The 21,475-nt window shown below is 37.2% G+C and overlaps 1 protein-coding gene across 12 annotated transcripts in view; it reads left to right on the top strand.

Annotated features, from left to right (window-relative positions):
* The window catches only part of ABI2 (abl interactor 2), a 144,740-nt gene that overhangs the window by 21,997 nt on the left and 101,268 nt on the right, over positions 1-21,475 (top strand). For all 12 annotated transcript variants that reach the window (XM_069075317.1, XM_069075314.1, XM_069075313.1 and 9 more), the window contains exon 2: positions 14,136-14,303. In XM_069075317.1, the coding sequence (XP_068931418.1) occupies positions 14,136-14,303 (168 nt within the window). The remainder of the gene's footprint in view (positions 1-14,135; positions 14,304-21,475) is intronic.

Below are 21,475 nucleotides of genomic sequence, written 5' to 3'. Positions count from 1 at the left end.
AGGGGTGGCCAGGTGGTGCAGTGAGTAAGAGCACCGGCCCCAGAGTCGGGATGACCTGGGATCGAATCTGGGCTCTGATACTTAGCACCACACCCAGAAATAACTGGCCGTGTAACCTTGAGCTAGTTACTTAACCCCAATTACTTTAAAAAAAAAAATGAGACCTTTATCAGAGAAACTTACTGCACAGATTTTTTTCTTGGTTTGCTTTTTTTTCCTTCTAGTTTTGTCTATATTGAGTTTGTTTATGTAAAAACTTTAATTTTAGGTAATCAAAATTATCCATTTTACCTCCTGTGAACCTCTATATATTTTGTTTGGTCACGAACTCTATCCTATGGATAGGGGAAGAATTTTAACAAGTAATTTTCTCCCATCTTCTACTAATTTGCTTATATCCCCCTTTCGAACTTTGGTGTACAGTATGAGATGTTGGTCTTTACCTAGTTTCTGCCAGACTACTTTCTAGTTTTCCCATCATTTTTGTCAAAAATGAGTTCTTGCCCTGGTATCTGAGATCTTTGTGTTTATCAAATAATAGGTTACAGTATTCATTTACTTATATTGTGTATTGTGTACCTAATCTATTCCACTGATCAACTTCTCTATTTCTCAATTTGTGAGAATTGTTCTCATGATAGCTTTGTAGTATAGTTTGAGATCTGGTACTGCTAGTCACCTTTCTTCTGCATTTTTTTTTCATTGATTCTCTTGATGTTCTCTTGTTCCTCTAGATGAACTTTGTTATTATTTTTTCTACCTAATTGTTAGTTTGATTGGTAAGACATCAAATAAGTAAATTAATTTAGATAGTATTTTTATTTTTCTCATAGTGGCTCAGCTATTCATGAGTAATGTTTCTTTAATTATTTTGATCAGTCTGTTTGTGTGAAGAGTGTTTTGTAATTGTGTTCATGTTTGCAATTGTGTGTGTTTCTTGGTAGGTAGACTCCCAAATTTTTTATTCTCTCTAGTTATTTTAAGTGGAATTTCTCTTTCTGTCTCTTCCTAATGGCTTTATTGGTAATGCATAGGAATGCTGATTTGCAGGAGTTTACTTTATATTCTATAGCTTTGCTAAAGTTATTTGTTTACATTTTTTAGTTGACTCCAGAGTTCTCATTGTATCATCTGCAAAGAGTGGTAGTTTTATTTTCTTATTGCCTATGCTTATTCCTTCAATAGAATTTTCTTTACTTATTATTATAGCCAGAATTTATAGTACAGTGTTCTTGCTTCACCCCTGATCTTGTTGGAAAGGCCTCTAGTTTATTGCCATTATAGATATTCCTTGCTTTTAGATAGATACTACTTATCATTTTAAGGAAAGCTCTGCTTTTTCAAAACTGTACTTTTTAGTTTTTTTAAAAACAGGAATGTGTGTTATATTCTTTCAAATACTTTTTCTGCATTTATTGCAGAAATCATATGATTTTTATAGTTTTTGTTGTTAAAATGGTCATTTATACTTATAGTTATCCAAATATTGAACCAACCTTTCTGGTAAAATCAGTATGTTCATAATGCATGATGTTTGTGATAGATATTTTAAAAATTTAGTATTTTATTTTACCCCCAATTATATGTAAAAACAATTCTTAACATCTATTTAAAATTTTTTTGAGTTTTAGATTCTCCCCCCATTGAGAAGTCAAACAATTTGATATAGGTTACATATGTGCAGTCATGCAAAACATATTTTCATGTTAGTTATGTTGTGAAAAAAGACACAAATTAAAAAAATAAGTAAAATAAAGAAAAGGTATCCTTTGATCTGCATTCAGACTCCATCAGTTCCTTTTTGGAGATGGATAATATTTTTCATCATAAGTCCTTCAGAATTGTTTTGGATCATTCTGTTGTTGAGAATAGATTAAATCATTCACAGTTGATATTGTTACCGTTGTTATTGTTACTGTATACAATATGTTGATATTGTTGTTACTGTGTACAATCCCTCCTGGTTCTGCTCATTTCACTTTCCATTGGTTCATGCAGCTCTTTCCAGGTTTATCAGAAACTACTCTTCTTATTTCTTATAACACAATAGTACTCCATCATAATCATATGCCACAGCCTGTTTAGCCATTAAATAATTGATAGCCACCCTCACAATTACTGATTCTTTGTCACAACAAAAGAAGCTGCTGTAAATGTTTTTGTATTGATCCTTATTCTTTTCCTTTGATCTCTTTGGGATAGAGGCCTAGGAATGGTATTGCTATGTCAAAAGGTAAGCAGTTTTTATAGCATGGTGGCCAAGAGAGCCAGGAAATCTGCTGTGTGACCTTGGACAAGCCGTCTGACTTCTTAGTGCTTTGCACATCTTTCTAAGATGGAGACTCTTAACTTGTTTTGTGGACCCTTTTGACAATCTAGTCAAGCCTAGGGATTCTCAGAATCATATTTTTAAATGCATGAAATAAAATACATAAGATCACAAGGGAAACCAATTACATTGAAATATGCAATGTGTAGACTAGAACACTGATCACTGGAGATGCAGAGACAGGTTGTATAACTACCATAGTTTTGAAGTAGTAATAAATGTGAACAATATTTTGAAATTTATAATGTAACATGACAATATTTGTGATTTCTGTTGGTGACAGAGCCACATATAATTTTAGTAATTTTTTTTTTTACGTCTGAGTTCACAGATCACTTGGAGTCTGTAGACCCTGGCTTAAAGAAGTATAGAGGACCTTTACTAAGACTGAGTTGCCAAGAAATTGATGACCAAGATTAGTAGAAATTCTTTACTGGAAGCTTCCTGTGCCAATCAAATCATAGGTTCCAGGCCCTATCCCACTTCTTCCCTTTCTCTCCCTCCCTCTCTCCATATTGTCTCCACTGATAGAATGTAATCTCCTTGAGAGCAAAGACTGTTCTTGTATTCCCCTTTTCTCCTCTTATCTAGCATAATCGTTGGCGCATTGGATTTACCTGAACTGATTCACACTATTAAACTGCCCCACCGACTTGGAGGGGGAGGGAAGGTGAAAGGAGAATGTTGTGGCCAGTAAGCCAGTGGTCAGGCACCTTTTTCTGTTTCAGTCAAGAAATGTATTCACACTTCATAAAGAGATCACCCAACTTGTTTGTTATTGTTAGTATTTTCCTTTTTTTTTTCATTTTTCAAATGCTTTATTAACTTCTGATTTACATCATTCATTTCTGCCAGATTTTGAGTTACAAATTTTCTCCCCGTTTTTCCCCTACCCACCGCCCCAAAATAGCAGTCCCATAGGATATCCCCTCCTCCAATTTGCTCTCTCCCATATTTTCTCCCATACCCCTTTCAACTTTTCTAGTAGGGCATGGTGGATCTCTATGCCCCAGGGCCTGTATATCTTATTCCCAATTACATGTAAAATAGTATCAATAATAGTGTGTATACACACACACATATTTTAAAACTTTGAATTCCAGATTCATTCCCTTCCTCCTTTGTCACCCACTCTTACTGGGAAGATAAGCAGTTCAGTTTAGGTTGTACATGTGTAGCTTATGCAAAACATTAGCATAGTTGATATATTGTAAAAGACTGACTATATTTCCCTCCCTCCTATCCCACCTCCCACTTGTTCTATTCTCTACTTTGATCCCGTCCCTTTTCAAAAGTGGATGCTTCCAACTTCCCTCCCCCCCAGCCTGCCCTCCCTTCCATTATCCCCCCTCTCATCCCCTTCCCCCCTACTCTCCTGTAGGGTGAGATATCCTATTTAGTGTGTATTTCATTCCCTCCCCAAGCCAAATTCGATGAGAATAAGGTTGAGCCATTCCCTTTTGCCTTCCTATTCTTCCCTTCCATTGTAACCATTTTCCCTTGCCTCTTCTTGATGAGATAGTTTACCCCATTCTGTCTCCCCATCTCCTCTCCTTATATTCCTCTCTCACCTCCTAATTTCACCTTTCAAGTATCATACCTTCCTTTTAAATTGGTCCTGTGCCCTCTATCTATGTATACCAGTAAACATATATACACACATTCACATATGTATTCATATGTCCATATACTTTCATATATAGACATATATATTTCTATTCCCTTCAACTATTTTCATACTGACAAAAGTTTCATCAGTTACAATTATTGTTTTTCCATGTAGGAATGTTAATAGTTCAACTCTGATAAGTTCCTTATGGTTTCTTTTCCCTGTTTACCTTCTCATGCTTCTCTTGCTTCTTGTATCTGAATGTGAAGTTTTCTATTCAACTCTGGTTTTTTCATCAAGAATGCTTGAAAGTCCTCTATTCCACTGAATGACCATATTTTCCCCTGAAACATGATACTCAGTTTTGCTGGGTAGGTGATTCTTGGTTTTAATCCCAGCTCCTTTGCCCTCTGGAATATCATATTCCAAGCCCTTCGATCCCTCAGTGTAGAAGCTGCCAGATCCTGGGTTATCCTGATTGTGTTTCCACAATATTCAAATTGTTTCTTCTTGGCTGCTTGTAATATTCTCTTTTAAATCTGGGAATTCCGGAACCTGGCTATAATATTCCTAGGAGTTTTCTTTTTGGGATCTTTTTCAGGAGGTGATCGGTGGATTCTTTCAACCTCTATTTTGCCCCCTGGTTCTAAAACATCAGGGCAGTTTTCTTTGAGAACTTTCTGGAGGATGATTTCTAAGTTCTTACTTTGATCATGGCTTTCAGGTAGTCCAATAATTTTAAAATTATCTCTCCTGGATCTATTTTCCAGGTCAGTGGTTTTTCCCATGAGATATTTCACATTGCCTTCTATTCTTTCATTTGTTTGGATCTGTTTAACAGTATCTTGATTTCTCATAAAGTCATTAGCTTCCATTTGCTCCAATCTAATTCTGAAGCAATGATTCTCCTCAGTGAGCTTTTGAGATTCTTTTTCCATCTGGCAAATTTGGCTTTTTAAAGCATTCTTCTCCTTATTGCCTTTTTTGAGCCTCTTTTGCCATTTGAGTTAGTCTATTTTTTAAGGTGTTATTTTCCTCAGTCAAGCTGTTGACTCTCATTTTGTAATTTTCTTGCATTGTTCTCATTTCTTTTTCCAATTTTTCCTCCACTTCTCTTATCTGCTTCTTAAGGTCCCCTATGGCCTGTAACCAGCTTGTATTTTCTTTGGAAGATTTTGGTGCAGGAGTTCTGACATCACTGTCCTCCTCCTGTTCCATGCTTTGCTCCTTTTTGTCCCCAAAATAGGAGTGTAATGTTGGAAACTTCTGTCTGCTTTGTTTCCTTTGCCTGGTTGCCCCTCAGTCACTTGACCCCTGGGCTTTTTGCCACAGTAGGACTCTGCCACCAGACGGGAGCTTTCGTCCCAAAAGTTGGGGTTTTCTCAGCTGCTGGAGGTATTAGATGGGTGCCCTCTCTGAGGTCTCCACACGCTCTGGCAAGCTGGACACACCCCAGGACCTCCACCCTAGACTGCAATCCAGATCCAAGTAGGTTAAAGCAAGAGCGATTACCCCTCAGACTGGTCACTTGGTCCTCCTACACTCTGCAGGCCCAGAGGTGAAGCTGCCACGTGGCACTGGCTGGCTGTGCCAGCATCTCAGTGGCTTCTCGCCCTGGGGGCAAAAGCCACTGCACTCCCACTTATTGGGTCCCAAAGTCCAGACTGCACTGACCTCTCACTTTGTCCTTCGCATCTATGTGTTGATAATTCTGGAAACGGCCACAGCTGCTGCTGATCTGGAGTCCCTTTTGGCAGGCCCTCCCTGGGGCTAAAACCTCGGCTCACATGGGCCTGGGCTTGGCTCCCAGCGCGCTGCGCTGGCCAATTCCTGCTGGCCTTCCAGGCTGTCCTCTGGAGGTTAGCTTCTCTGTGTCGTTTTGTGGGTTCTGCAGCTCCAAAGTTTGTTCAGAGTTGCCTTTTTACATTGATTAGGGAAGGTGGAACCTGGAGTCGCTGGGAGGTTGTGCTTCTACTCCTCCATCTTGACTCCGCCCCCTGTTAGTATTTTCATAGTTATTTATAGTAAGAGGCCCCTCATCATGGGATTAGATCTTGAGCTTCTTGGATGGGGGACAGAGATTGTCAAGTACATTATATGCTGTAGTAATTATATATAAAGTTAGGGAATAGTTATATTATATTGCAAAGGTTAAAGTGATAATATGAATAAAATATACTGAATTATATGAATTAAATGTAAATGAGTATATTTCAAAATATTACTAATGTATATTTGCATTTTTTCTCATTTTATTTTTAATGTGGGAGACGTGTTTGTATGCATAATATATAACTCTTAAAAGATCTGCAAAGAACCTGCTTGTCAGTAACAATATAAAGAGGTCAAGGAAAGAAACAACCAATGACCTACTTACTTGGTATCATCCAGAACAGATAATGGAATTTATTTCTTTACCTTCAGAAGATTATGATTAAAATTTAAATAGAGCATATTTATGAAATGCTGTGTATTTTAGGAGGGCTTTATATTGTTTTAATTAATCCAGAAGCCTATAAATGATGCTTGACATCATTAATGTCATGGTATGTATTAGAAAATTAGCTGTAGTGATATTGAGCTAAAAGGAAATGGAGAAAGTGCAGAGAATGGTGTATCAGAGACTTGGGAAATGAGAAAAATGGAAAGGTTTACAGAAAAACTTTATAGTTGCAATTAATACCTGCCATTTGGCTTGGACATTTTGTACTTTTCTTTGATAGTGAGTAGAACAAGAAAAGCAATGGGAAGATCTAAACCTAAAGATTTGAATCCCCAAAAGGTAATGAAAGTGTACCAATTCTTAGGTTGTCAGTTGCCATTGCAAAATGAGACCATTCTTTATTAATAAAATATAATTTGGGATTAAACATATCTCCAAGGAAACACTTAAACTAATTTTTTTTTTTACTTCTGTTGCTTTTTTTTAGGTAAAGGTTCTGTTTCCACTACCCCTTATGAACAGGGGAATTGTTTCTCTAAAAACCTTACTCTTGGGATTCACAGCCTTTTCTCTTTAACTTCACACATGTTATCCTATCACCACAGTTTTTTTTATTATGATAGAACATTTTTGGGTTATCTCTGAGTAGATCTCAGTATTTAATCTGTATATAGGATTGTAAAGGTGTGGTTTTTCTCATGTAGAAAATTGTCTTTGAAAGTCTTCCTTTTCAGACTTTGTACCATCTTGTTGGTTCTTTGTTGGAATGGAAATCAAATGGAAGAAGAGGTTAGTGCAGGGGCTGAAGTATAAGAGGTTAAAGATGAGGCAAAGATCTAAATAACCTGACTGTGCTGATCTTTGAGGTTACTGGAGTGTAGTTAAGGAATGCTAGATTCCTGGTTACCACTGGGCTAAGTCCTTTTGAGATGTCATTCTATCTAGGACTCTACCAGCTGATATAGAATATTTGCCACTGAATTTTTCATGACAGAGGGCATTTCATCTTTTAATATAAGGTTTCCCTGCCTGAAATCAGTTCACTTATTTATATGACATGGGGAGGCTAGATGGAGTCAGGAAAATCTGAGTTAAAATCTGGCTTGTGATCCTGGGCAAGTCACTTAACCTCTATTTGCCTTGATCCACTGGTGAAGGAAATGACAAACCACTTCAGTACCTTTATCAAGAAAAACTCATTGACCATGGGGTAATGAAGAATCAGATACAACTGAACTACTCGACAGCAACAACAGCATATGCCACAGACATGTTTGATATTCTGAACTGATTGTTTTCTTTGTTGCTGAGTATATCACCTGTATAATTGGTTTGTTTGGTTTTTTTGGTCAAGTGGGAAAATAAGCCTCTTTTCTTCTTGTGTGTGTGTGTAGACCATTTTCATAAATATTTTTTAGTGATAAGATTGTATATCTTTATGTCTATTTCTGTATCTATATCTGTTTATTTAACACCATTAAAATTTTTCTTATTCTTTTGGAATCGAATTCCAAAAGGAAATTCCTCTTTTTCTTTGAGATGTTTTGATAATTTAATGGCAAGTGCTTTTAATAATACGTCTCCTACATTAAGGAATTTTTGTTAATGTTTTTTGTTCTGTTTCAACCATCACTCTTCCTGCTCTAAATGCTTTTGCCACTTAAATATAGTAGTTCATTGGATATTAAGGTGCTAGTATCCAAATGTATAGATCCATTATCATTGCTGTTGAAAATAGGTCACTATATTTATTACCCTCCAAGTTTCATAATGTTCTTGTTCTCAGCTTATCTGAATCTCTCACCAAATTTTCTATATAGGCTTTTTTTCTCCTTGTTTTTAGAAGGGATGTCTTTTCCTCTATAATGTTTTTAAATGAGCTTGTAGTCTAAACTAGTATTGAACTGGGCTTTGTTCTTCTACTTGGAAAAGAGATCAAGTCTTTCCTGGCTAAATGGATTTTTGAAGTCCTTTTGCCTCCCTATTTTTGTAAATGCTGTGTATGATTACATTTCCCTTTTACCGATTTCTCATTTTTGCCTTGACATTTTGTTTAAACAGATCAGGTTGAAGTTGTTGAAGTTACATTCAGTATCTTCACATCTTTATCTTTTCTTTGGTATTGATTTTGAAATTTGTTTTAGTTACTGATTTGATTGCACAGGGGTGAATTGATGTAGTGATTACAGAGTTCATGGAAGGGAAGCCATATGTAAGAAGACTGGATTATATGGGGACTTTTTTTTTTTAAAGCAGTTGGGGTTAAGTAACTTGCTCAAGGTTACACGGACAGTTTTTTCTGGGTGTGGTGCTAAGTATCTGAACCCGGATTCGATCCCAGGTCATCCCGACTCTGGGGCTGGTGCTCTTACCCACTGTGCTACCTGGCCGCCCCCTATATAGGGACTTTTGTTTTTCTTATCAGTGGCTTCCTTGGGGCATAAACTCCATAATAGAGACTGTTTCTTTCTTTCTTTTTAAAAATTATTTATTTATTTTTGCTTTTCAACATTCAGTTTTATAAGCTTTTGAGTTTGAAATTTTTTCTGCCTCCCTTCCCTTTCCCCTCCCCAAGAGAGCTATAATCTGATAGGCTCTACACATACATTCATATTAAACACATTTTCACATTAATCATGTAAAAAAGAATTAGAATCAATGGAATGAACCATGAGAAAGAAGAAACAAAACAAAAAGAGAGAGAGAAAATAGTATACTTTGATCTGCAGTCAGACTCCATAGTTCTTTCACTGGATGTGGATAGCATTTTTCATTAAGAACCTTTTGGAGTTGTCTTAGAACCTTGCATTGCTGAGAAGAGCTAAGTCTAACAAAGTAATTGCACAGTGTGACTGTAACTGTGTACAGTGTTCTCCTGGTTCTCTCCTCACTCAGCATCAGGTCATATAAGTCTTTCCAGGTTTTTCTGAAGTCTGCCTGCTTATCATTTCTCTTTCTCCCTCCTTCCCTTCCTCCCTTCCTTCCTTCTGCTTTTTGGAGGGGGGGGGGCAGGGCAATTGGGGTTAGGTGACTTTCCCAAGGTCACACAGCTAGTTTTTGTGTTAAGTGTCTGAGGTCAAATTTGAACTCAGGTCCTCCCGACTCCAGTGCTGGTGCTCTATTCACTGTGCCACCTAGATGTCACCTACTCATCATTTCTTATAGCACAATAATATTCCATTACATTCATATACCACAACCTGTTCAACCATTTCTCCAATTGATGTGTATTCCCTCAATTTCCAAATCTTGACCACTACAAAAAGAGCTGTTACAAATATTTTTGTATATGTAGGTCCTTTTCCCATTTTTATGATCTCTTTTGGATATAGCCCTAGAAGTGGTATTGCTGGTGCAAGAGTTATGCACATTTTTATAGCCCTTTGGATATAGTTCCAAATTGTCCTTTGTAATGGGAATGCAGATTTGGAAGGTCTTCCCTGCCCCTAGGCTAAAGTGCACCTGAAGCCTGGGGTGGGAGGCTTGTTTTTCAGTAGATACTTCTTGATTGGCCAGTGAGTCAACAAGGTTGTTACATTCTCTGAGCCAGGAGAAAGCTATATAAGCCCTGATGTGAGGCTTTGTTTTGGGGGCTCACTTTGAGAAGTGTTCTGTGATTTGATATAGATTCTGGGAAGCCGTTGTCCAGGGTGCGCCCCCCCCCACCGCCCCCCCCGCGGCTTTTAAAAACCCAGATGTTGATTTGGTATGGATGTAATGGTTGGACAGTTTGAAATCTGTCTACTAGATCTGTTTCTGTCTTGATAATTCTGCCTGTGTACTTTGGAGTTCGGGGTGTTGACCTTTTCCCCTGAACAAGGTAAACGATATATGTCTGACTGATTAAAGTGAGCTTGTTAACCCATTTTGAGTTGCTTTCCTTTATCAAAGCAGATCCAAGAACCTGTATTGGTAGCAAACCCTGAGGACGCTTGGGGTGCTTGCTGCTACATCCTCCAGAATGGTTGTATCAATTCACAACTCCACCAACAATGCATTAGTATTCTAATTTTCCCACATCTTCTCCAGTATTTATAATTTTCCTGTTTTGTCATATTAGCCAGTCTAATAAGTGTGATGTGATACCTAAGAGTTGTTTGATTTGCATTTCTCTAATCAATAGTGGTTTAGAACATTTTTTCATATGACTCTAGATAGCTTTAATTTCTTCCTCTGAAAACTGCATGTTCATATCTTTTGGCCGTTTATCAATTGGGGAATGACTTGAATTCTTAAAAATCTGACTCAGTTCTATCTATATTTTAGAAATGAGGCCTTTATCAGAGATATTGTTTGTAAAAATTCTTTCTAGGTTTTCTGCTTCCCTCCTAATCTTAGTTGCATTGACTTTGTGTAAACATTTTCAATTTATTATAATCAAAATTATCCATTTTGCATTTAATAATATTCTCTATCTCTTGTTTGGTCATAAATTCTTCCCTTCTCTGTGTATCTGGAAGATAATCTATTCCTTGGTTTCCCAGTTTGCTTATAGTATTAGTTTTTATATCTAAATTGTATAACCCATTTTGACTCTTTATATTTTGGTCTATGGTGTAAGATATTGGTCTGTTCCCAGTTACTGCAATACTATTTTCCAGTTTTCCCAGAAGTTTTTGTCCAATAGTGAGTTCTTATACCAGAAGCTGGGATCTTTGGGTTTATCAAACAGTAGATTATTAGAGTAATTGACTACTGTGTCTTGAGTACCTATTCTTTTCTACTGTTCTACCACTTTAATCCTCAACCAAATACCAAGGAGTTTTTATGACTGCTTTTATAATGTATTTATAATACAGTTTAAAATCTGGTATGACTAGGTCACCTTCCCCAGCATTTCTTTTTTATTTTTTTATTTTAATTTTTATTTCTTTTTTATTTTAATTTTCTCAATATTCTGGACCTTTTGTAAACCACATGAGTTTTGTATTTTTTTCCTAGCTCTATAAAATAATTTTTTGATTTGGTATGGCACTGAATAAGTAAATGAATGTAGGTAGAATCATCATTTTTATTATATTAGCTCGGCCTACTCATGAGCAACTTATGTTTTTCCAATTATTTAGATCTACCTTTATTTGTGTGAAAAGTATTTTGAAATTGTGTTCATATAGTTCCTGAGTTTGTTTTGGCAGATAGACTCCCAAATATTTCATAATGTCTACAGTAGTTTTAAATGGAATTTCTCTTTCTATCTCCTGCTGTTGGGCTTTGTTAGTAATATATAAAAATTTTGATGATTTATGTGAGTTTATTTTATATTCTGCAACTTTGCTAAAGTTGTTTATTATGTCAGGTAGTTTTTTACTTGCTTTTCTAGGATTCTCTAAGTATATCATCATATCATCTGCAAAGAATGATACCTTTGTTTCTTCATTGCTTATTCTAATTCCTTTAGAGATTCTGTTTCAAAGAGTATGGACATTTCATTCACTTTATTTGAGTAATTCCAAATTGTTTTTCAAAATGGTTGTACCATTTCACATATCCCCCAACAATGTATTAGTGTGCCTGTCCTTCTACAACCCCTTCAACATTGAGTTTGTAGTTTTTTGTCATCTTTGCCACTTTACAGGGTGTATTGGATCATTTTCCTTTTTTTTTTTTTTTGCAACATTTACTCATAGATGCCTGAATTAATTTACTAGATCTGAAGGGCTTATTTATTTCTGTTGTTACTGTTTTTCCTGTTGTTTTATATATTTATATTCAAGGTTAGTGAGTTTTCTTCCTGAAATCTTTGGTTTTTCAGTCATTTCCCCCCCCTTAATTTTCTTATCATTCATTTCCCAACTCCCTCCCCTCTGACTGTGATTTCTTTGAGGGCTGAATCTTAAGGTATCTCAGCTTCCTTCTGTGATGGGTGTTTCATGGTTTATCAGCCCAGTTCTCTGCCTCATGTTACTTTGGGTGGTCAGAATTGGCCCCAGCTGAATGCTATAGTTTTTTCTTTAGACTTGGTGGAGTGTTGCGCAACCCTCCATACATATGGTACCCTGTCCTGGTGACTTTTACCTGCTATCTCTGTTTCTCAGTTCTCTGCCCTGGCATTGGCAGTTAAGAGCCTGCTTTCTCTGGTACTGATGCTTGTGGGTATTTCCCCTTGTAGTTTTTGCTACTGAATGGCTGTGACCAAACTGGTTTTTCAGGTCCAAATAAACTTCTATAGCATGGAACTGCAATCTCTATGGAACTGGAAAGAGGGAGGGGGGAAATGGGGTACAAGAATGGATTTTGATGTAATCCTATGTCATGTCTTTGGTCTATTGGTGCAGCCTTTCTGTCAATAGCATGGGAAGTAGGTGGAGGGTTGCTGAATGAGCTCAGGGTCAGTGAGTGTCAGTTCCTAGGTTTTGGGGAATTTTTTTCCTTCTTTTGAATTCTGGGTGTTCTAGATCATAGACATAGCAGAAGTTGCTTCATCTTTGGCACAGAATTTTTGTCTTGGAGAGATTTTAGAGGTCATGGGGGTCAAAGTAAATGTCTAGTCTGCCATCTTGTTGCTCATGTGACCTGGAAGGCCCTTGTAAGAAGACTGGAAAGATAGGAAGGGCCAGGTTATGAAAAACTTTAAATGTTTGAGTTTATGTTTGATATTAGAGATAATAAGGAACCACTAGAATTTAAATAGATTAATGACATAGATCTTTGCTTTTAAGAAAAATCACTTTGGCAGCTATATGGAGAATGGATTAGAGTGAAGAGAAATTTGAAATGGGGAGATTGATTAGGAGGCTGTTGCAGTAGTTGAGGTGAGAGGTAATGAACTTAGGTGACAATGACTGAAGAGAAGATAAGAATGAGATGTCGGGTGAAGATATAATGTGCCAAAATGATAAGATTTGGCAACTGATTGAATGAGACAGAAGAGTTGAGGAAGACATTGCAGTGGCAAAACTGGGTGACTGGAAGAATAATGGTGTCTTTGATAATGATAGGAAAGTTCTAAAGAGGGGCTGAGTTTTTAGTAAAAGATGAGTTGGTTTGGAGATGTTGAGTTTGAGATGTTTATGGTACATCCAGTTTAACTTTCCAGTGGGCAGTTGGTAATGGAGGTTAGAACTTGAGAGCCTAAAGTCTGGCTGTTTAGATTTGGAATAATCAACATGAGATAATAATTGAAGCATAGAAACAGAGGGGTATAGGGAAAAAAGAAGAGATTTCAGGATGAAGCCTTGGTTGTATGTCTACAATTAGTGGACTACTAAGAGGCAGAGGAGGGGTTTTCTCTTATAATCTTTTCCTTCCAAAGATAATAAATAAATTTTACTGCTGCTTTAAAAAAATATCACTGTCACTTCCCACTATTACCCATCCTTGTAACAAATACAGTGAAGTAGAAAAAATTGGCCATGTTTGGAAAAATTAGTCTTATTCTTCACCTGTATTCCACCACCTCACTGAAGAAAGGAGCTATGTTTCATCATAAATTTTCTGAAATTATGTTTATCAGAGTTTTGAGGTCCTTAGATGTTTTCCTCTACATCATAGTGGGCATCATGCAAATTATTCTCATGGTGCTGTTCATTTTGCTTTGCTTTAGTTCATTTAAGTCTTGCCAAATTTCTTTGCCATCATTATTTGTGATGGCATGGTAGTATTCTACAACATCCTTCAGTTGATGGGTACTCACAGTTTTAAATTATTTGATCCCACAAAATATCTTTTTATACCTGAACTCCAATTACTAATGATTGCTTTTCAATTGAAAATTCACATTATTAGCTATTTTTAACAGTGTTTCTCTCTTTTAGTCAGCAGATAAACAGCGAGCCCTAGAAGAAACCAAAGCCTATACAACGCAGTCCTTAGCAAGTGTAGCCTATCTGATAAACACTTTGGCCAATAATGTCCTTCAGATGTTGGATATCCAGGCATCCCAGCTACGTCGGATGGAATCTTCTATCAACCACATTTCCCAAGTGAGACCGAACTTTTTACTTATGTTATTTTTTCCAAGTATAAGCTATTATTACTAAAAGACCTGAAACAGATAATATGTTTTTATTTTATTAACTTTTAATCTAGGTGCACGAATTGGAGTATAAGACCTTTATAGGAAAGCAAACTCAAAATGTTAGATTCCTTTTTCCTTTTTAAAATAGGTTCAGTTATCTTCTATGTAATGTAAGCTTTTTGGAATTTATCAAAATTGAGATATTAAACAATAGAAATCAGCCTTGAAGTGAAGTTTTTTTTTTCTTTCTAGTTTCTACCAAAAGGTTATCTCCTTATTTGGCGAGTATTAAATTTGGTAGATTTGTAGCTTGTATTTTAATTTTTTATTATGTTTATTGGGGTTGTAGTCTCTGTAATTGGAACAAAATGAATAAATGCCTAGCAAAAGTTCTAAGCTGTCTCTAAATGTATACGCTATCAAAAGATGTTTCAATAACTTTTTTTTTAATAAATCATTGATTTTTATTTACCTGCCTTGCAGTTTTCTTTTGAGGATGACTTTGGAACTTTATGGCTGCAGCAGTCTTGTCAATAGTTAATTTCAACCCTGTTTTTAGATCAGAAATGCCCTTCTATAATTGAAAGTCAGGTTAGTTTTCTTTTTTAAAATAGATCCTTTGAGTTCTTTGCCCTTCTGGAACTGAATTGATTCAGCCATTTTTTGAGGGTCTGAAGTTTCAGAAAATCTTCCAGAAATTATTAATCACTGTGCATATAGTTGCACTGGAAGACCTTTTATTTTTATTATTTGACAATTCCTCAGTGCTGTGTAGAGTGATTGCTATGTTATTAAATCCAATGTAGTCAAATCAGCCATTTCATAGACTTTGACATTTCTGACTTTTACATTCCTGCCAATATGTTTTATAATTTTTTTATTGTTATATTGATTTTTATTTGATAAGTGAGGTATGATGAGAGTGAAGGCTATACTTTTCTCAGAAATGCTTTTCTGTGAATGAGATGTGCTTTATTGAGAAAACAGAGAAAGAATGAATGAACATGTACATGCAGTGCTGTAAGAAGAGAAAGGCAGTCCCACAAAAGAACAAGCCTCAAAATTGAGAGAATGGGGTAATTCTGTACTTAGACTGTTGGGGAGCATCCTGACCAGTATAGAGAAGGTAAAGTAGTGATACTTACCAGTTATACTGGGTAAGAATGGACTTGAAAAAATAGGAGGATCTTGAGCCTGTTTATTTTGTAGAGAATGGTAAATGATAATGATGGTAATTATAATGGTGGTTTGATTAGGATAAATTGAAGGGGAAGTGGAAGAAATAGTTTGATAACAGTGTTAAATGACTTTTACCCAAGCCTTGTTCCCTAATGAAATTGTATCAGGTATAGCCATTCTGTTCTCTTAGAACCCCATCCAATGGCCTAATATTTTGGAAATTTGCCTTCTTTCCTCAAAGTCAGTGGTCTCATATTTTATACAAAGATCTTTGCCTTTAAAGATCTGTGAGATTTATGCTTATTCGAATAGTATAATGAAAGACTCAGAAGAATAGATTGAGAATTTAAAATAAGGAGGAGTATGAACTATAGAGGTACTGTTTAACTCAATTTGAGAGTGTTTATTTAACACCTTATAAAACACTTTGTTGTGCATTGTGGGGAAGATAGGAAGATGACAAGCCAGAATTCTGAGGTAGTGTTTTTAGTCAAGTGGGATTCTTGAGATCAGGGAAAGCAACTGCTCCTTTACTCTATTGTTGAAGGAAGGTGTGAAGTGACATCATTGCTGTGTGGAAGTGGTGGGTTTATATATCTCTTCTGTGACAAAATGTGGGAAGAAGTGGGTATAAGTTTTAGGGACAGTTGAATGTCCCATTGCCAACCTAGATTTTTAAAATTTGAAAATTCCCTAGAGATCATCAAGACCAGGAGATCTTCATATTCTTAGTGCCATGGACTTCTTGGCTGTCAGTCTGGTGAAGCCTATGAACTAACAATCATGTTTTTAAATGCATAAAATAAAATACATCAGATTACAAAGGAAACCAATTGCATTGAAATACATACTGCCTGTAAACAGAAGGCTAAAGAGACAGTGAGCTGACTGGACTAAGAAGACAAGAACTAGTGGTAGGGCCAGTAACAACAGTAATTTTTTGTGGCAGTTGGGGTTAAATGACTTGTCCGGGGTCATACAGCTAGTAAGTGTCTGAGGCCGTATTTAAGCTGAGGTCTGCCTGACTCCAGGGCCAGTGCTCTATCCGTAGCACCACCACGCTGTCCCACTGCAGTAGTTTGTAAGTAATGATGAGCATAAGCAGTATTTTGAAATATCTGCAACAACTGTAATGTGTTATGAAAATATTTATAGTTTTTATTGGTGACGGATTCATAGGTACTCATAATCCTGCTCTAGTTTGTTGTCTACATTAGTAAATGAGGGATATATTAAATTTCAGGTAGAGGTTAAAGAAAATAAAGATGTAATTTTTTTTTTTTGTCATCCATGCACATAGACCCCCTGAAATCTCTCCACAACTTCTTAGGAGTCATAAACCCAGCCCAGGTTAAGAACTTTAGACAGAAATTTAGATAAATTTTAAGTAGACTTTTATTTTATAGGTGAGTGAATTGACAATTAAAAGAGTTAAATTAGTGGACCATGATCCCAAAATGATTTAATTGAAGACCTGACTAGAGCTAGTTACCTTGACTTCCAGTTAATGATTCTTTCAATTACATAGCTGTGAATTGATTAGGGTAGCATGGTCTAATGGAAAGAAAGATAGAAAGATTCTTTGGATTTACATCTTATCTTTGGCACTAGCTATAGGAACAAGGACATGCCAAATCACTCAAAAAGATTTTATTAAATCCCTACCATGTGCCTAGCACAGCACATATAAATAAAAAAGTGAGTTCTAATACCTGTTCTGAGGGAGCTTACATTCTATTGGGGGAAACAATGTTTCCACAGATAAGTATGTATAAAAAATGTATACAAAATGCATGTAAAACAATTTCTAGGCGAGGATATAAGAGGGCACTAGCAACTGGGGGAAGTAGGGCCTCTTGAATTGAAGTGACGCTTGTTCTGAGTCTCAAAAGGAATTAAAATGTTCAGGAGCTTCTACTTCTAGTGAACACCAAATGGCGGATGACGCTGGTGCTGCAGGAGGTGCGGGAGGCCAGGGAGGCTTCCGCAGTGGCTTTGGCTGGGGAGGAAAAGCCTGTCACTAAGCTGGGCCGGCTAGTCAGAGACATGAAGATCAAGTCTTTGGAAGAGATACATCTTTTCTCCCTTCCTATCAAGGAGTCTGAGATCATAGATTTCTTCCTGGGATCTTCATTGAAAGATGAGGTTCTGAAGATCACGCCTGTTCAGAAACAAACTAGAGCTGGACAGCGTACCAGGTTCAAGACTTTTGTGGCCATTGGTGACTACAATGGCCATGTTGGTCTGGGTGTCAAGTGCTCCAAAGAAGTGGCCACAGCTATTCATGGTGCTATCATTCTGGCCAAGCTGTCCATCGTTCCTGTGAGACGTGGCTACTGGGGGAACAAGATTGGCAAGCCTCACACAGTACCCTGCAAGGTCACTGGGCGATGTGGGTCGGCTCTGGTTCGCCTGATCCCCGCCCCTAGAGGTACTGGCATTTTCTCAGCTCCTGTGCCTAAGAAGCTCCTGATAATGGCTGGAATTGATGACTGCTACACTTCTGCAAGAGGCTTCACTGCCACTCTGGGCAGCTTCGCCAAAGCTACCTTTGATGCCACCTCCAAAACATAACAGCTATCTAACCCCAGAGCTGTGGAAGGAGGCTGTGTTCACTCAGTCTCCTTATAAGGAATTCACCGACCATCTTGTGAAGACTCACACTCGAGTATCTGTCCAGAGGACTCGGGCAACTGCTGTGGCAAACACATAGATGTTTTTTTATAAACAAATAAATTGAACTTTGCCTGCTAAAAAAAAATGTTCAGGACATTTTAGGCACAATGGACAGCCTGTATGTGCAAAGGCAGAGAGGCAGGAGATAGTATTTTGTTAAATGGTGAAAAACAAGCCAGTTTGATTAGATTGTGGATTTGAGGGGGAAATTATATGTAATTAATCTAGAACAATAGGCTGGATCCAGATTGCTTGATCTTTAAATGTTGAACAGAGGAGTTTGTATTTTAACCTAGAGGCAGTGGGGAGCTAGTAAAGCTTCTTGAGCAGGGCAGTGATATGATCATATCTGTGCTGTAGACATAACAATTTAGAAATGTTATAGAGATTGGGTTGGAAAAGAAATTAGATATAGGGAAAACTAATAAATGCTTGTTGACTGACTGACAGGATGTTGTTACAGTAGGTGGGGGAGAGATGATGAAGGCTTAGAATAGGATGGTTTTGGATCAGAGCTGGTCTGATGTATTGAATACTGCCTGCTTCATACATTTACTAGTTGTAGTATAACCCTGGGTAAGTCAGTTAACCTGGTTCAGTTTTCTTATCTATAAAATGAAGGGGTTTTACTTGATGACCTCTTTGATCCCTTCTAGTTCTAAATCTGTAATATTTGATTTGATCTGGTATCAGTGGAGAAAAGAGGACAGTGTGAGAGACATTGAGGAGGGAGAATAGACAAAACTTGGCATTTAATTAGATTTGGGGCATGCCTGACTGTGGAGAATTGAGAGTGAATCTTATTTCAGAGGAGATAAAATTCTCTTATATATACATTGAGTTTAAGATAATTATGGGCCGTCCAAGTGGAGATGTCCAGGAGGCAATTACAAATGCTGGACTGGAGTTCTGAGGAAAAATGAAGGTCTGATCGGTAGATTTATTATCATCTACACAGAGATGATAACTATATCAATGGGAGCTGATAAGATCGTGTAGAGAGAGAAAAGGAGAAGGCCTAAGCTTGAGCCCTGGGATATATACATTCATAGAGGATAGAATATACACAATGATGCTACAAGAATGATGAGAAGAGACTCAAGACTTAAGTAGTAAGATGAAAATTCGGGGAGGAGAGAGTATCCTGAAGGAAGTAGTGGTCAGCAGTGTCAGGTGCCATAGAGAGGTCAGTAAATGAGGACTGATAAAATACCAGTGGATTTAGCAGTAGAATGTTTGTGACCTTGGAAAGAGGAGTTTCGGTTAAGTGAAGGTTAGAAGCCATATGGCAAGGGGTTCATAATTGAATGGATGGTAATAACTTTTCCTAGGAACTTGCTTTTGGAAGAGAGAAGTAAAGATACTGACTTGAGGGTATAGGGTTTGATGAAAGTGTTACTTTTTAAAAGGATAGTTGTACATATGGTACTTTAGGGTTTGCAGAATGCTTTGTAAATATGATCTCATTTTGTCTTCACAACAACCTTGTGAAGTAGATGCTTTTATTATCCCCATTTTACAGATGAATTGAGGCAAACAGAGGTTAAGTGACATGCTCAGGGTCACAGCTAGTAGGTATCTGAGTTCAGATTTGAAATAAGTTCTTCCTGCCTCCAGGCCCAGTATTCTATCCCACCTAGATGGGCAAGGATGGGCAAGATTTAAGTATGTAGATAGCAAGGAAGGATCCACTGGATAAAGGAGAAATAGAAAATTAGGGAGAGTGTGAAGGAATACTGATGAGGTCAGCTTGATTAGAGGTGCTGGAATCCAGGGCACAAATAGAAGGGTTAGTATTGCCAAATAGAAGGGTCACATTATTACCCAGTACTGAGGCCACAAAAGAGAATGAGGGATGCCACTGAGGTGAATTGAAGTGTGTGGAGTTCAAGAGGAGAGGGAGCTTATTACAGATGGTCCAGATTTTTCAGTGAAGTATGAGGTAAGGTTCTCTGCTTAGAGTCAGGACAAAGTCATGGCATGTGTGCTTAAGAGATTTGAAATAGTTACTGTGGGGTGTACAGTGTCACCTAACTGAGCCTTAGTTTCCTCATTTGTAACAGCCATACTACCTGCCTCAGGATTGGTGGGAGGCTCATGGGAAGTAATATATAAAAAGCATCTTGCAAAGTTTAAAGCACTATCAACATATAAATACAGTTGTTACAGGGAATCAGGAAAGCTTGATCTTAAATTCACACGCACATACACACAAACACACACATACAACCAGTGTGAACTTGGACAAAATAACATCTTTGACCCTCAGTTTCGTCATCTGTAAATGAGTATAATGATAGATGTAGTACTTAGGTCATGGGGTTGTTATGAAACACAAAGGACATAATGTCTGTAAAACACTGTGTAAATGTTAAAATCTGTTACTGATCATGGGGTTGGTGGGATGGTGTAGATTTATCAGTAGAAGTAGTCTTGCAGGAAACTGATCTAAGAAGGGAAATTCAAACTCAAGGAAGAATGGTAAAACCTTATATTGAAGTTTTTACCAATGTAGGTATGATGTAGTTTTAAACAATGTTAATGGCATATCAGAATTGCCTTATAATAAAATCTCACTAAAATGGAATCTTAGCCCTAAACTCTGTCCTGAATTCCAGTTTTATCATCTGCCAGCTGGGTATCATTTCCTGGATGACTTGTAAGGCTTTCAAACTCAGTGTAGCCAGAATTAACTCACTATCTTTCCCCTGTCCTATCATTCCCCTGCCCCTTCTCCAAACTTTTCTATTTCTTTTGAGAATACCAGTGCTTCTCAAAGTGTGGTCTAATGAATCTTGCGGGTCCCTGACATCCTTTTAGGAGATCCTCGAGGTCCCTTCCATTGACATCAAGGCCAAAAAGAAGAGGATTCCAAGACAGTCATTGAAGGACAGCTGGGGTGTGCTGGCACCAGTTCGTCAGACTGTTGTTCAGTTTTCAGTCTGAGCATTTACATCTTGGAAATTGGCAAATTCAACTAATGAGGAATTAATTTATTCTTTTGTTGATTGTCTAGACTTAAGAAAGTGATGTGAGGAAATGTTAATAGTGTTAATTAAACTATGTCCTGGAGAGATAGTTGTTAAATCTTCACCAGCATTCCAATGGAGACAACGTAAAAAGTGGTCATGATGTGACTGAAGAACCAGCAAAGGAGACTGAGAAAAGGAATGGTGGAATAGGTCAGAGGAGAACCAGAAAAGACAAAGATCATGAAAACCTGCAGCAATAAAAGTATCCAGGAAGAATTCAGTGATGTCAAGTGTTTCAGAGAAGTCAAAA

This window comes from Petaurus breviceps, unplaced genomic scaffold (genome assembly GCF_028583685.1).
Source record: "Petaurus breviceps papuanus isolate PSGF00001 unplaced genomic scaffold, PetGlider_PUasm1.0 90903, whole genome shotgun sequence".
Taxonomy (NCBI): Eukaryota; Metazoa; Chordata; class Mammalia; order Diprotodontia; family Petauridae; genus Petaurus; species Petaurus breviceps.
This window is presented reverse-complemented; position numbering and strand designations above follow the sequence as displayed.